Here is a 14,861-nt window from a genome sequence, read left to right as displayed (position 1 = left end):
GTTGGCGGTTCATTCCACTGTGGCAACCCCTGATAAATAAGAGATTAAGCTAAAGGAAAAATGAAAAGAAAACCAAACAAAAAAGATCTGAAACGGTCACCTGTGGGCTCCATATAGACATGTGTGCTCTCGTGTTTATTTATTTTAAGAGGAGTAAAATTAACAATATGTGGTTTCAACAACATCTGCAAACCACATCCTGAGATGGTCTGAGCGTTCAGATTTATATCCATCCCAAGGACATTTAGCTTCATACTGAGCAGCAGTGAACAGCCCCTATGATTCAGGAGGTGGACACAGTCTAATAAAGGTATAGTGCAGTCTTTAGGTTAATATTTTCAACATGTCCCAGCACACAAAAACACTGTGTTTCATTTTTAAGATAATTTGATATTAGTATTGTTATTCAAAACTGTTTCGTTAAAGGTTTTTGACGTACCTGCAAATCTAGAAAGAGTCTCTCTCTGCTGATGAGCTGGATCAGGTGTGTCTCATTAGTGAACTCATATAAGTGTGCAGTGTCCGTCTCCACCAGCACAGCGTGTGTTTGGTCTGTGGATTGTAGCAGACACTGAGCAGGGTTTCTGAAGGCGACAGTGTAGATGATTGCTCTTCATGGCTGTGATGGAGATCAGTGTTTGGAGATGGTTCGCTGTAGGCTTTCTCTTCTGCTTTGCTGATGGTGCGGGTATAGAGCCTGTTTGGCTGGAAGACACTGCATCATTAAATCCGCCTGATGAACTGATCTCAGGGCCGTGAGTACAGTGTTATTAACTTTAAACCCTCTGAGTTTACTCCCACTTTTAGGTATAGATAAGAACGATGTTTGAGTCTTTGTTTATTCTTCAGTAATTTGGCACATCTTCAAATTTGACTACTATCATTGTTTGTAAGTGGTGGGGAAGGATTGAGAGATATTGCCAAGAACAACACCACTAGATAACTTCCAGATGCCATTTCCTTTTATTCTGGCTCTAGTAATTGATAAGTTTAATACTTTTAATAATGTTTTAAATTTTCTCCCCATCAAAATGAACCGATTTCTATCAGCCTCATTACTTTACATTATGTGGTCATCCATTTAGTAGCTATGAGTCGTCCCAACAATATAAGAGAATAGTTTCTTTTTTTTTATTTTTTTTTTTTTTAAGACTAATTCTGTTGCCATGTATTGAAGACTATGGAACCAAATCAATGCCAAAAGTTTTGAAACAAAGCTTGTCGAATAGCACACAAAAAAAAGCATCGCTTTAGCACTGCTTGCATTTTAATGAGCTCAATTGCCAGGGATTGCAAATTTAGGTCCTGACATTGAACACCGCTGTGAATATTTCAAACCTGTTTTCATACTTGATGATTCAATTCCCTTTCATTTCCAAATGTCATGTATAATATTAAAAAGACAACTTTCAAATATTCCATACTGGTGGAAAAATGCGTAATGTTAAAAAGGTAACTCTGACTTGTTTGTTAAATTCGCTTCCCAAAATTCAGTGGTTTAAATTCAGCTCTTAAAATTCTACATTACATCCGGGAACTGCAGGAGAAGCAATAGGATGAAGATTGACAATCTCCAGCTGCATTTTCACTAGCAGCTGGACCAATTTAAGATGTATAAGCCAGTAAATAAGTGGGGGGGAAAGCTAATAACAGCCCAAAGGTAGCATTTAATATTATCTGTCAAATTTTAACAGCTGAATTTAATCCGCTAAATTTATGGAAGTGAATTTCATGTTAAATAAATAAATAAATACTTAAAGAATTTAGGTTTAAAACGTGTTTGAAATATTCAAAGCTTAAATAAACAGTGGTTAAATTTCAGGACCTAAAATTACAAACCCTGGCAATCCAAGTCTTTAAAAGGCGAGCAGTTGTTAAATCTTCCCCCTACCACTCATGTTGTTTTAGCTTATTCAGTACTTTTGGCATTGATTTTCTTCCATAGACTTCTGAAACCAAATTTACATGATGCAACCATGCTCCTGCGTTTAAGTGCCACAAATTTCGCATAACCATGATCTTCCATTGAAAAGTCTGAAGCTGCGGTCACACTGGGCTTTTCCTCCTATAGACTTCATACGCATGCGTTAGACCGGAAACGCAGGGTCATGCGTCAAGTTTCGCAGGTTGCTGCGGTGCAAAGTTCAAGCTTGGTGAACTCTGACCTGCGAAATCGCATCACTTGACTGCGTGAGAGCACTCGAGGGTCAAAACACGACATCTCTGGACAGAAATGTAAAACATGGAGCAATCACTAGCTTTTTTTTTTTAAATGCCTAATCTTGTTTAATTTCGCCCCTTTTCGCAGCGCTGCATGACAGAATTTCGCATTATCAAACTTTAATGTGACCATAGCTTGAGTATGACTGCTTGCAATCCCTTAAATTTGTCCAATTGCGCTACTGAAGGTTAGCTTGACTGAGCAGGGGTGTCAAACTCCATTCCTGGAGGGCTGCAGCCCTGCACCGTTTAGTTCCAGCCCTTCAACATGCTTGCCTGTAGGTATCAAACAAGCCTGAAGGACCCCATCAGTATGGTCTGGTGTTTAATTGGGGTTAAAGCTGAACTGCAGAGCTGCAGCCCTTCTGGAGCCGAGTCTGACACCTGGGCTGTAAAGTGTCGTCAGGTAGCCATCTTGTAGAGCAGAATGTAAACCATTCCTCTGAAATAAACTGGAAAATTGTTGATTTAATTGTCGATGAAAATAATCAAATGTCACTTTGGGCTGAGCTAATCAGAAAAAAAAAAACATTTTGTGATTTCTGCTCAAGTATGTGAAGTTGCACTTTCTTTTAACTTGTATTTCACCACCCATTAAATTCAGCTTGCCAAATTATTACCTGATCACGAAGTCCTCCAAGATTAAGCAGCTTGGTGTTTCTTCATGGTTTAGTCTGCATTAACTGGCAGAAGCTTGTATTTGACGGTAGATTACCTGCAGTCTAGTGTCTCCTGCATGGCCACATGTGTGGAACTGACCAAATCTGTTTTCCTGCAGGCTCTTCATGGTGGCGTTTCCTTCACTGATCGAGTCCGGCTCTGATGCCAAACTGTGTGTTAGTCTTCTGAAACACACGGGCAGTCTCACAATAACCATTTCTCTGGTCGATGACCAAAAAACAGAAACACAACTTGTGCGTCAGACGTCCCGGAGGAAGCTTCACCAGTGTTTTACCTTCCAGGTCTGAATCTTTAACCTGCATCAAGGGCTGCTTCCCCCCCCCAATGTTCTTCAGCATGTCTTTGTGTTGAACAGAACATTCCCAAGTTTATTTCAGGGTAAGTGTTGACTTCTGGATGAGAAATCCACTATGATATTTCTTTGCAGGCTCCTATAGTTAATGGAGATTCAGTGCAGACGGTGAGGGTTGTCGTTCAAGGACCGTCCTTCAAAATGACTGAAGAGAGTAAAGTGATGTTCAGGTCTTACCTGCCTCTGACCTTCATCCAGACAGACAAACCGCTCTACAATCCAGGACAGAAAGGTGACCTGTGACCAGGCTTTACTTGAGTGTTCGTGCAGAATGTTTAAGACTTTAGTTCTGGGGCTGGATTCATAAGAATTGTCTTATAGTGACTGTTCACCCAAATTCAAGTCATTCCTTAATTTAAACTTCCTATCCTTTGGCAACCACTGAAATCTGGGATGAAGCCGCAGTGGAATGAACTAAGTTACTCTAGTGCAGGGGTCTCCAATCTTGTTCCTGGAGGTTTGGTGCCCTGCGGGGTTTGGCTCCATCTTGCCTCAACACACCAGCCTGGGTGTTTCAAGTATACCTAGGAAGACCTTGATTGTCTTGTTCTGATGTGTTTGACTAGGTTGGGAACTAAAATCTGCTGGACACTGGCCCTCCAGGAATGAGTTTGGTGACCCCTGCTCTAGCTTGTTTTACGCAAAGCATTCCCTTCCAGCTGTGACCCAGTCCTGGCAAACACTCGCATGTTCACATGCACTTGTACACAGTCCTTGAGGCAGCTCCTTTCACTCTTCGGCCTTCTTTGAAATAGAATCAGAGCACACTGCCCTGAGAAGCGTTTAAATGAGGAAACCTCAATTTCTCTAACTGCTTTCCAAGATTACTATTAAATTTCCTATTATGAATGACCAATAAAATTAAACTACTGTCCATTTTAGTTATTTCTAAATGTTTGTATCACAAAATTTGCAGTAACTCTTGTCTGGTCTCAGCCCCTACCCTGGAAAATTGTCATTCTATAGCAATCGCTGATTGGCTCTTGTACTAGAAGGCGGGGCTTCCTTCACAATATTGACAGCTAACCCACGTGAACAATAGGAGAACATGCAAACTCCAAACAAAAATGGCTGGTGCTCAAACCAGCAACTTTGACCACAAAGCCACTTTTAAATCTAAACTAAATGTTATCGTTTTAGTAAATGATAGTTGAGTGTCTGGTCCTGTGAATCTGACCCATGATCATGTTAATGTGCCCATTGTAACCGATGTAATGTTTTGCAGTGAATATTAGAGTGGTGACCATGAGTGATCAATTTGTGCCTCAAGAGCAAATGGTAAGGCTGTTTTTATTCGATTAGTATTTAAAGCTTTTCAATCGTGTGCTTTATGGCTAATGATGATCCTCTGTCTTGCAGTACAGTCTGGTTGTGCTGGAGGTAAGACCTTGATGGTATTGAAGACTCTGGATGTTTTGTTTGTGCTTGTGATTTTTAAGTTTAACTTTTTAAACTAGGACCTTCATGGCATCCGGATCCGTCAGTGGGCCAATGTTTCCTCAATAAACTGGATTTTGGAGCTTTCTCATGTCTTGAACCCAGAAGCTCAGACTGGGACGTACACTCTGAAGGCTTACATTGGTGACCGAATCATCTCCCAGAGTTTTGATGTAAAACAATACGGTATGGCTGTTAGTGTTATTGTGCAACTGTACAACAGCAGATCTGAGGTCTTACAGCTCTTTCTGGTTTAGTTTTGCCCAAGTTTGATGTGACTGTGAACGCGCCACAGACGTATAGTGTTGCAGATGTGGGGCTGAAAGTTGAGGCTTGTGCAAAGTGAGTGCTATTTATTTTTGAAAACCAGCGCACTTCATTTGAAAATGTACACCTCTAGCATTACAGCAAGTTGAGTGAATGCTGTCAAGCCTTAAACTTGCCCACCAGGATATTGTCTCCCCCCCCCCCCCCCCCCCCCCCCTCTATGATGCCTCTTGTTCATAGTATATTTCTGAACTATTAACATTTAGAACAGGGTTGAAGTCAGTTTGCTAGGGATATTTATTTCAGGCTTGACCTGTTTGGGTGCCCTATACACTTCACCTTTATGATGTGCACTAATCTACTAACATGTGGACTATACAAACACTTGAGCTCAAGTGTATTAATGAATGGTTATGGTCTTATTTTTCTCTAATGTTTCTCAGATACACATATGGACAGCCTGTACCTGGTCAAGTGGTTGTGGAAGTGTGCCGTCAGCCATTTATCTATATTCAGGATCCTAAAGTGACCAGTGTGTGTCTGAGTAAATCTACCAAGGTAAGATTATTGTACACCGTTAGGAAATCTAAGTGGATTCTTACTTGGTTAGAGTCCTAAATTTTGGCCTCGGGTAATATTTAAATACTGGGGTCCCATTTCTTCAAACCTCACTACTAAGTTTTGGCAGATCCCTGGTCTTTTTGATCACTGGAAAATTGGGTTCAAACAGGTTTGCAAATCAGATTAAATTAGATTGATAAACTGATCTGAGATGCATGGGTTCATGATTGTTGTGAAGGACTAATTCAGGGGTGTCCAAACTCTGTCGTGGGAGGCCGGTGTCCTGCTGATTTTTAGCTCCAACTTTCCTCAACACCTGCAAGGATGTTTCTAGAGTCTCTAGTAAGGGCTTAAGCTAGCCCAGCAGTGTCTGATTGGGGTTGGAACTAAACTTTGCAGGACACCAACCCTCCAGGACTGAGTTTGGACATGCCAGTACTAAATCTTTTAAGTCCTTAACCATGATCAGCATTGTAACTGTTTGACTGCACATTAGCATAATGTTATTATATTAATTTAATTATCCATGTGGGTTTTATGCTTTCATGGTTAAGTTTATTTAAAATAAAGCACCCTTTTATTAGTTCACATTGCTATCCTAAAATGATTTTAGGTTGCTGTTGTAAATGGATCAGTGCTTTTTACATTCAAGTATCACCCTTGTTTCTAATGGTTTATGAAAGGTCTGCGGAGCAGGTTTAAACTTCCAGACCTGTTTCCATTACAACTCTGGGATGCATTTAGAGGAACCACTATTGTGGATATTTCAAATTGTCGACCAAATCCAGCTAAATGAGCAGTCTAGATCCTAAGAATGGACCCTTGGTCTCTCAACATTAATATATTTTTCTTCTACTAGACAAACAACACTGGCTGTGCCTCTTTAACACTTACTACATCATCGTTTTTTGGCACCAGTTTGGAGAATAGCCTGCAGAATTCCTTCGTTGTTAATGTCAACGTCACTGAGGAGGGAACAGGTAAACTACTTCCTGATTTCAACATGCTGTTTTTATTTGGTGCCTTCATATTTGTCTTCCCTTCCAGGTTTTGTCATTTCAAAATCCAATACGGTGTCGATTACATTTGAAGTTGGCAAGGTCACATTTGTGGACCTCCCAAAGTTCTATGATTATGGGTCAACTTTGAATGGCAAGGCAAGTCTTTCATCACTTGCTGCATGAGTCTGCTTGTTGAGTTTCTTAATGTTTGTTTTTCCCCAAACAGATCTCAGTTTCTGACTTCAATGGGAACCCAATCAATAGCAAGGCAGTTTACGTCCTGGACAGCAGCACATGGCCCAACAAACTGCTGTTCAATTTGACCACAAACAAGAATGGACTTGCCATGTTCTCCCTTGACACGACTGCTTTTCCTAAAGCTGATCTGAATCTTGTGGTATGACTTGTTGCTTATTTTGTGCAAGCTCACTCTTCTATCTTTAAAACTTGCATTATTACTTTTTCCCCCAGGCAAGTGCAACTCCACAGTCCTATTTTAGTTACAACTCGCCATACTTCACTACAGATACAAGGCTGGTTCAGCTTTTCCAAACTGCTGCTCTTGACAACCCAAGCTTTAGTGATCTGTCTATAGTGACGCTTGAGCAGCCGCTGAAATGTGGCAGTACTTATGCAGTGACGGTCAAGTATTCATTTGTTGGAGAGACTGGCGACTACAGTGCTGACATCATCTATATGGTAAATTGGCCTTATTTTTATGTGTTTGACTTTGTTTGGTACTAATCCAGCTGTCTGTTGTCAGGTCATGTCCAGAGGAGTGATCATTCTGCATGGGTTTAAAACTGTTCAAGCTCTGGCTTTTGATACCATCACCAGTGGCACAGTGTCATTTGATCTCTCCATTCTTGCCAATATGGCTCCGATGGTGCAGATTCTGGCCTTCTGTGTTCTGCCCAGCCAGACTGTAGTGGCTGGTAGTGCATCTTTTGACACCGAGAAGTGCTTCTCAAATCAGGTATTCGTAGATCTTTTTCATTTGTAGTTGTCTTTACTTCACGTGGGGAATGTGACTTGTCGTTCATTGAGCTAGTTTGTTGCAGGTTTCTCTGCAGTTCTCTCCTGCTTCTGCTGTTCCTGGAGAGGGAAATGTTTTGACCGTCTCTGCTCAAGCAGGATCTCTGTGTGGCCTCAGTGCTATAGATCAGAGCGTCCTGATCCTGCAGTCAGGAGGACGTCTTACTGCAGAGGCGGTAATTTGTTTGTAAACTGCAGACCTTCTAATTGGTTTAAATGTGCCTGGAAGAAAAGCTAAACTGCTGCATTTGATTTGGACTTTACGAATGTATTGCAGTTTTTGAATTCTGAGTTTTGCTCACTTGTTTAACAGGGTTTTACAAGTCTTTTGTTTGTTTTCCTCCCCTTAAGGTGTTTGGTTTACTCCCAGTACAATCACTATATGATTATCCACCTGGTGTTGAAGATCAACAGGACTGCCTGCAAGTTCGACCCCGTCGAGCTGTTCCAACAGATCAGGCTTATAACACCTTCAAGGTAGAATCCTATTTTTAAAGTGGTTCCTGCTTTGTTGGTTTTACATTGGTTTAAATTTTGAACAGGGTGTGGGGATCAAGATGGCAACAAATCTGCCGGTTCGAGAACCTCAGTGCCTCACATACAGGAGGCTGAATTTCTATCGCAACTTCCGTGGTAAGGGTTTTAATCACATTAACCACCATTGCCAGCTGTAACCAAAAAAAGAATTCTTTAAATCCTTCCTCTCTTCCCCTCATAAGGTCCTGTAATGTTTGCTATGGATAAGGTTCTTGCTGCACCTGCAGCAGTATCTGAAATCGCTGGCTCCCCTTCTGGTTCACCTGTTGATGTGACCATCAGAACGTTTTTTCCAGAGACATGGATCTGGCAACTCACTCCAGTGGGGTTGGTGAAACCAATTTATTTAATTCTTTAACCCCCCCCCCCCCCTTTCCCTTACTTTTTGTTTGTGGTCCTTGTCTTCAGAGACTCTGGGTCCACATCAGTTTCCCTCACAGTTCCTGATACAATCACTACATGGGACGCTGAGGCCTTCTGTCTGTCCTCCAATGGTTTTGGTCTGGCTCCACCAGCTCTGTTGACTGCCTTCCAGCCCTTCTTTCTAGAGCTTACCCTGCCTTACTCCATAATCCGTGGGGAGGTTTTTGAGCTGAAGGCCACAGTCTTCAATTATCTGTCCCAATGCATCAAGGTCTGGGTTCACTTAATGGATTCACACATGCATATCTCTATTCTATGTCCACTAATGCTGTTGCTCATTGTCAGGTTCAAGTGACTCCAACGCCATCCTCCAACTTCACTCTAAACTCTCTTGATCAGTCTTCATCCACTCTCGTTGCCAATGGGAGAAAGACCTTCAAATGGGCTTTAACTGCTTCTGTTATTGGTTTGTTTGACTTTATAAAATAAATTGAAAAAGGGAGCAAGTATGAGGGCAGGGGTCACCAATCTCTGCCCCGGAGGGCTGGTGTCCCTGCAGGATTTAGCTCCATCTTGCCTCAACACACCTGCCTGGATGTTTCAAGTATACCAAGTATGAGCTTGATTAGCTTGTTCAGGTGTGTTTTGATTGGGGTTGTAGCTAAAATCGGCAGGACACCGGCCCTCCAGGAACAAGTTTGGTGACCACTGTATGAGGGTCATGCTCAATTTATTTCTGTTGTGTAGGAACCGTAAATGTGACAATCAGTGCCCAGGCCAACCCATCCCAGGAACTGTGTGGTAATCGGGTTGTGACCGTACCATCAAGAGGACGCATTGACATAGTCACTCGTAGTCTGCTGGTTCTGGTAAACTTTTTGCAGTTTCCAAAGGGCTCTTGGTGCTCTTTACTGATGCATTTTGTATTTTATAGATATATTTTTTCACTTTTTTAAATTAGGCTGAAGGAGTCAAAAGAACTTTCACCCGGAGTTGGTTACTCTGTCCAAAGGGTTAGTTTGACTTAAATGTACTCCTAAATTTAAGATCCTAGTGCTGTCTGCTGATTGGTTGTTTGGTTCACAGGAAGCATGCTTTCGGAAGATGTGAGGATTACCTTTCCAAAGAATGTCATCCAGGGATCAGCCAGATGCTCTGTATCAGTCATTGGTAAAGGGACTTTCTAGAAGGAGACCACAAACCCCTGTAGGGAAGCACAGCTGTATATTTGAATTGCCAGTTGCTTTGGCAGTAATCAATTCTATTTGGTTGGAAGGGAGGAAATTGCAATTAATTACATGGACCTTAACCATTGTGACAGTTTGTGTATTGGTTGCACTTCTAACTTCTGTAAATTTATTGTTCATTTCATAGACTATTAGTGTAATCTTTCTTCATTAGCTGACTCGAGTGGTTTCTGATTTTGGATTTTTGGCCTTTTGTTTCTCTTCTCAGGGGACATAATGGGTCGTGCGCTAAAGAATCTGGCTAATTTGCTACAGATGCCTTATGGCTGTGGAGAACAGAACATGATCATTCTTGGTCCCAATATTTACATCCTACGGTATCTGAAAGTAACAGCACAGCTCACCCCAGCCATCCAAGACACTGCCATGACTTATCTTCAGAGTGGTATGATCCAAACCGTATTTAAACAGTCTCCAGTGCTATCTAGTTAAGCACTTCACGTTTGTTTGCTTTGAAATAGGATATCAAGGACAGCTGAACTACAGGCACAGTGATGGTTCATTCAGCACTTTTGGTTATGATGAATCCAATACATGGTGCGTGTCCTGCAGTTCAAGTCTTGATGATTTAAGGTGTCGTATAACTGAACTTGCGCTGTCTCCAGGTTGACGGCCTTTGTCATGAGGACTTTTGGTCTAGCGAGGAGCTTCACCTACATAGATCCCAACGTTCTTCAGAGTGCAAAAGACTGGTTGATAAGCAAGCAGGGTTCAAATGGCTGTTTTGTGCAACAGGGGACTCTCTACCACAATGACATGAGAGTACGTAACACTTCCACCGATTTTATAACCAAGCCGCAAGTAATAAGTTCTGATGCTGTTGTGTCTTAGGGTGGAGTTGGTGATAACGTGACCATGACTGGCTACATCGTTGCAGCACTGCTTGAAATTGGAGTCCCTGTCACGGTACGGGTTTAACTTATCATCTGTAGGTGAAATGGATTGACTTGTGTTGGCTAGTATTGTCAGTTTGGTTTTGAGCCTTTGCGTTTAACCTTGGTCAAATTTAGTTTTTCAATAGTTCCGTGCTTGAAGTTTCTTCATTTTTCTTCCAGGATCCTGTCATTACTAAGGCTCTGTCGTTTTTGAGGCCTCTTGTTGGGAATCTGGGGAACACCTATGTCACTGCTCTGCTGGCCTACACCTTCAGTCTGGCTGGAGAGACCAGCACTCGAGCACAGCTTTTAAATTCCTTGAGAAACACTGCCATTTCTGAAGGTGAATATTAACCATCTATTTGCTTTGTTAAATTGAGATGGAGCAATAAGTGTTCGTCAGGCTGCTGTGTTGAGCTTTGCCAACAGCAAAGATATGCATTTTTAGAAACTATTAATATAAACTCCCTTCTCCTGTTCTCTTTAGGTACTACTCTCCACTGGTCTCAGACTACATCTGGGGATACTCTGGCAGTGGAGATCAGTGCGTATGTGCTGTTAGCAGTTCTCACTGTACAGCCTGTGACCACTGCTACTCTGGGCTATGCTAACCGCATTGTCAACTGGCTTGTGGCCCAGCAGAATCCCTATGGTGGTTTCACCTCCACTCAGGTGACTTCAGCGAACAAACATTAAGCATTTGTTGTGCTTTTAAAGTCCATTAGAGTCTGAACTATGCTAATGCACTGTGTTGCTCATCCTGGAGCTGGACCTGATTTGACTCAAATGATTGTTCTTATACAAATGTGTACCTTGAATGCAGCATTTTAAATTGCTTTTTGCCAGAAGAAATGGTTTCCATACTCCCTGTGAAGTTAATGGTTCTCTGACAATTAAATCAGTTCAAGTTGTTTGGAACCTATTGACACTCTCTAATGTAGCTGAGATGAGTTTGGTCTTCTGCTTGTGTAGGACACCGTGGTGGCTCTTCAGGCTATGGCTTTATATGCTAGTCTCGTGTTCAGTTCTGGAGGTTCCAGCACAGTTACCGTTCAGTCCTCCGTGCCAGCAGGAGATGTGTACAACTTTGCTGTGACTCCCAACAACCGCTTGCTGTATCAGGAGAGTCCACTCAACAACTTTCCAGGCACATACAGTGTTGTAGCATCGGGATCCACTTGTGTGTCAGTCCAGGTCTGTGCATTTACCTTCCCTACTTGTGTTTTTGTGCCCATGAACACTCCTTGCGTTAGGTTCTTGTTTACACTCGCAGGTTGCCTGTTTTTACAACATTCCAACTCCTGTTGTGGTTGCCAAAACACTGAGTGTTGTTGCGAAGGTGACCGGAAACTGCCAGGCGTCACCAGTCAATCTGATGTTGACCTTCACAGTCAAGTAAGGATGTCTTTCAGCTTTACATATGACTTTAAGGCTGGCCAATTCTTTGCCAAGTCTTTACTTTCTGCACTTCTAGAGTAGATTTAGCATTTGCAAAACCTACTTTGTATCCTTTATACAGTTGCAATGGTGATTTTTGCATAAGATGGATGACTTGCATGTTTTAAAGTGGACACTGTTTAGCAATGCCGTTCTTCATGTACTGTTTGTACTGGGCTAGCTTCCATCATAACCATTTCTAAAGCACATCTATGCCACTCCAGTGTAAGAGCAAGAGCTTGTTTCTTAACATGACCTGTCTTTCCATGTCAGATACACTGGTCCAAAACCAACTACTAACATGCTTCTGGTGGACATCAAGGTGTTGTCAGGATTCACTGCAGACACCTCACTGGTTTGTATTCGTTTTGAGGGTGACTTTTTGGGATCTTTGAAACTTGCTGAGTATTTATTTTTCCTCGTTCCCCTCGCAGCTTGGATCTCCACCCAATTTCTCTCCATTGGTGCAGAGGGTGGATACTGAAGGTGATCGTGTGCTTGTCTATCTACAAGAGGTGAGATTGTAGTTACTTAAGGCATTATTATTACATAATTTACTATTAATAATCTAAAGTGCACCATTTCACCAACCTGAAGCTTTAAAGTACTTGACTTTCTGGTTAACATGTAACTTGCACCCTTAAACTTTATCCCTCGACTTTTATTTTATTTTTTTTTTACTAAAACTTCATGGAAACGAGTAAATCTTCTGTCTGCAGGTTCCCAAAGGCGTCCCAGTGACCTACAGTATTCAGCTGACACAGACTGTTGCAGTGAAGAATCTCAAGCCAGCAGTCATCAATGTTTATGACTACTATCAGAGAAGTATGTATTTTTTTTATTAAATGGACCATTTGGAGTTTTCAGATGGTGTTTCATACTCTGCTTTTCTCTTTCAGGTGAAAGTTTTGAGACTACATACACTTCTGTCTGTTCTTGATTGGGATTCAGTTCCCACTAAATGTATTAAAAATAAAAGTCCTTGGATTAAATCTGCTCTTCTCTCTTTTGGATTCTTAAAGTATTTGTGGGTGAGATGAGGGATGCAATGCCAACACGTGCACAAGGTTCCAACAATGTTTTTTTTATTTATTTTTTTTATCTTTTGTAACTGCCACTCTTGGGTGTTGATCCAATAGTGCTTTCTGCAACTGCCTTTTTTTTTTCTTCTTTTTTTTTTTTTTCTTCCCTTCTCTCTCTTCCCCCCCCCCCCCCCTCTCAAGTTTGCTAAACTAAATCTTCTGTCTGATCCAAGAGCACCTCAAGTAGCTTTTTTTTTTTTTTTTTTTTTTTTTTTTTTTAAGCTGCATATCGTAAAATTGCTTACTTGTGCAGTTATGGGGATTTCTAGCAATGTCAGTAAATTACACTTCTCCAAATAAAGTAACTTAAATCCTAGATCTGAGTTAAATATTCTTATTCTATTATTTTTACATCACCACCTGCCTCTGACCTCCCTACAATGCCTGGGCATGCTTCTGATGAGGTGGTGCTTGTTCTCCTGGGAGATCTCCTCCTCCCAGACCTGAACTAAAGCATCTGCCAACTTCCGGACAGTCTGGGGCAATGTGGCATTGGTGGATGGAGTAAGATGTGCTTTAATTGACCCTTTGCTAAGCCACACCAAAAAACCGCCACCCACCAATTGTGGCTTGGCAACTGTAACTACGCCCAGTGGAAAAAGGCCAAAGCATGTGGATTGTGCCAATCTGGTATACTGAAACTTAACACTGGAAGGTGGATTTATTTATTTATTTTTTTTCCCCAAAAACCCAAGAGGAGAAATGCCAGCGTGGATCAAGCTCCTATGAGGGGCGCTAAAGGAGCAGAGTTAAGTAGGTTGGTTTTTAATATTCCAGACACATTCAGTGATAAACTGATGGCATTAACTCACACCTCTTACCCTAAACAGATCTAAACTGTTTCCTACAAAACAATGCAAAGCAGGTTATGTTTCCCAGCTGTGTTTTCCCGCTCTGTATTTATGAACACTGCTCTAAGCCCTCGCCATAGATGGAATATGACTGCTATTAGCCTGACTACCGTTTCAAGCTACGAATATTTTAAATTATACAGCAACATAGCAAAACTAATGTGATCACAATCTGAGCACTCATGATCAATATACTGCACTGTCCATGTGAGTTTCCTCGTTAGTAGCGCTATATTTCATAGCACAACAATAATTCCTCTGGCTTTTTGGGTAAAAACAGAGGAATCACGGTTTCATTATAAGTTTTTTTTTTTATTTTTATTTTTTTTCTTAAATGTCACTAAGCTGTTGTATGGGCAGCATATGAGGCTGCTAGGCTGAGCCAACTTCAATTTTAAATGAATTTCCTTATCCGTTGCCTATTATGTGGTAAATATACCCCTGTAATGCATACTGCAGTTTTTTTTTTTTTTTTTTTTTTTTTTTTTTTTTTTTTGTCTTGTCGTCTGGCTTTCTTGGATCTCACCTGTTCGCCAAAAATAACTTTTATTATATCCCTGTCAATGTCTGACACTGGCGCACATTGTAATAGATGTGCTAGGCATGTAAGCTTGACAGGCGTAGCAACAGTAACTAGGCAGGGTGGGGCTTCAGGAAGGGTCAGTTGGATTCAGTGTGGGGAATGGGTGGGCCAGTTCATAGCATTAATGCCTTCATCTTGCAGGAACTGTTAACACTCAAGCCACATGAGGTCTGGCTATGTCTTGCATTAGCAAGAAGCCAGGTACAACCGCACTGGTATATGGTCTCACTAGGGGGCAGAGAATCTCATCTGGGTCCAACAGTCAGGCTACCTCTGGTGAGGCCATAGCGGGCTCTGCAGCCCTCTGAATAAATGCCAGCCCACACCATTAC

The 14,861-nt window shown here is 41.6% G+C and overlaps 1 protein-coding gene across 3 annotated transcripts; it reads left to right on the top strand.

The window, feature by feature from the left end:
* The first annotated feature begins 531 nt into the window (after positions 1-531).
* Positions 532-13,005, top strand: a2m3b (alpha-2-macroglobulin 3, member b). 3 transcript variants are annotated; one of them, NM_001100153.2, is given in 34 exon segments: positions 532-755; positions 2,999-3,182; positions 3,329-3,485; positions 4,479-4,531; positions 4,613-4,633; positions 4,711-4,876; positions 4,948-5,032; positions 5,401-5,515; positions 6,378-6,498; positions 6,566-6,675; positions 6,746-6,916; positions 6,991-7,218; positions 7,283-7,495; positions 7,581-7,730; positions 7,906-8,031; positions 8,097-8,187; positions 8,274-8,418; positions 8,500-8,725; positions 8,800-8,920; positions 9,202-9,323; positions 9,416-9,467; positions 9,541-9,624; positions 9,910-10,086; positions 10,163-10,238; positions 10,307-10,463; positions 10,533-10,607; positions 10,757-10,919; positions 11,064-11,248; positions 11,549-11,770; positions 11,850-11,971; positions 12,287-12,368; positions 12,448-12,528; positions 12,733-12,838; positions 12,913-13,005. In NM_001100153.2, coding segments are annotated over 34 exon segments (4,368 nt in total). In that variant the 5' UTR covers positions 532-615; the 3' UTR covers positions 12,954-13,005.
* Positions 13,006-14,861: the final 1,856 nt, after the last annotated feature.

The sequence above is a fragment of the Danio rerio genome, chromosome 3 (genome assembly GCF_049306965.1).
Source record: "Danio rerio strain Tuebingen ecotype United States chromosome 3, GRCz12tu, whole genome shotgun sequence".
Classification (NCBI taxonomy): Eukaryota; Metazoa; Chordata; class Actinopteri; order Cypriniformes; family Danionidae; genus Danio; species Danio rerio.
This window is presented reverse-complemented; position numbering and strand designations above follow the sequence as displayed.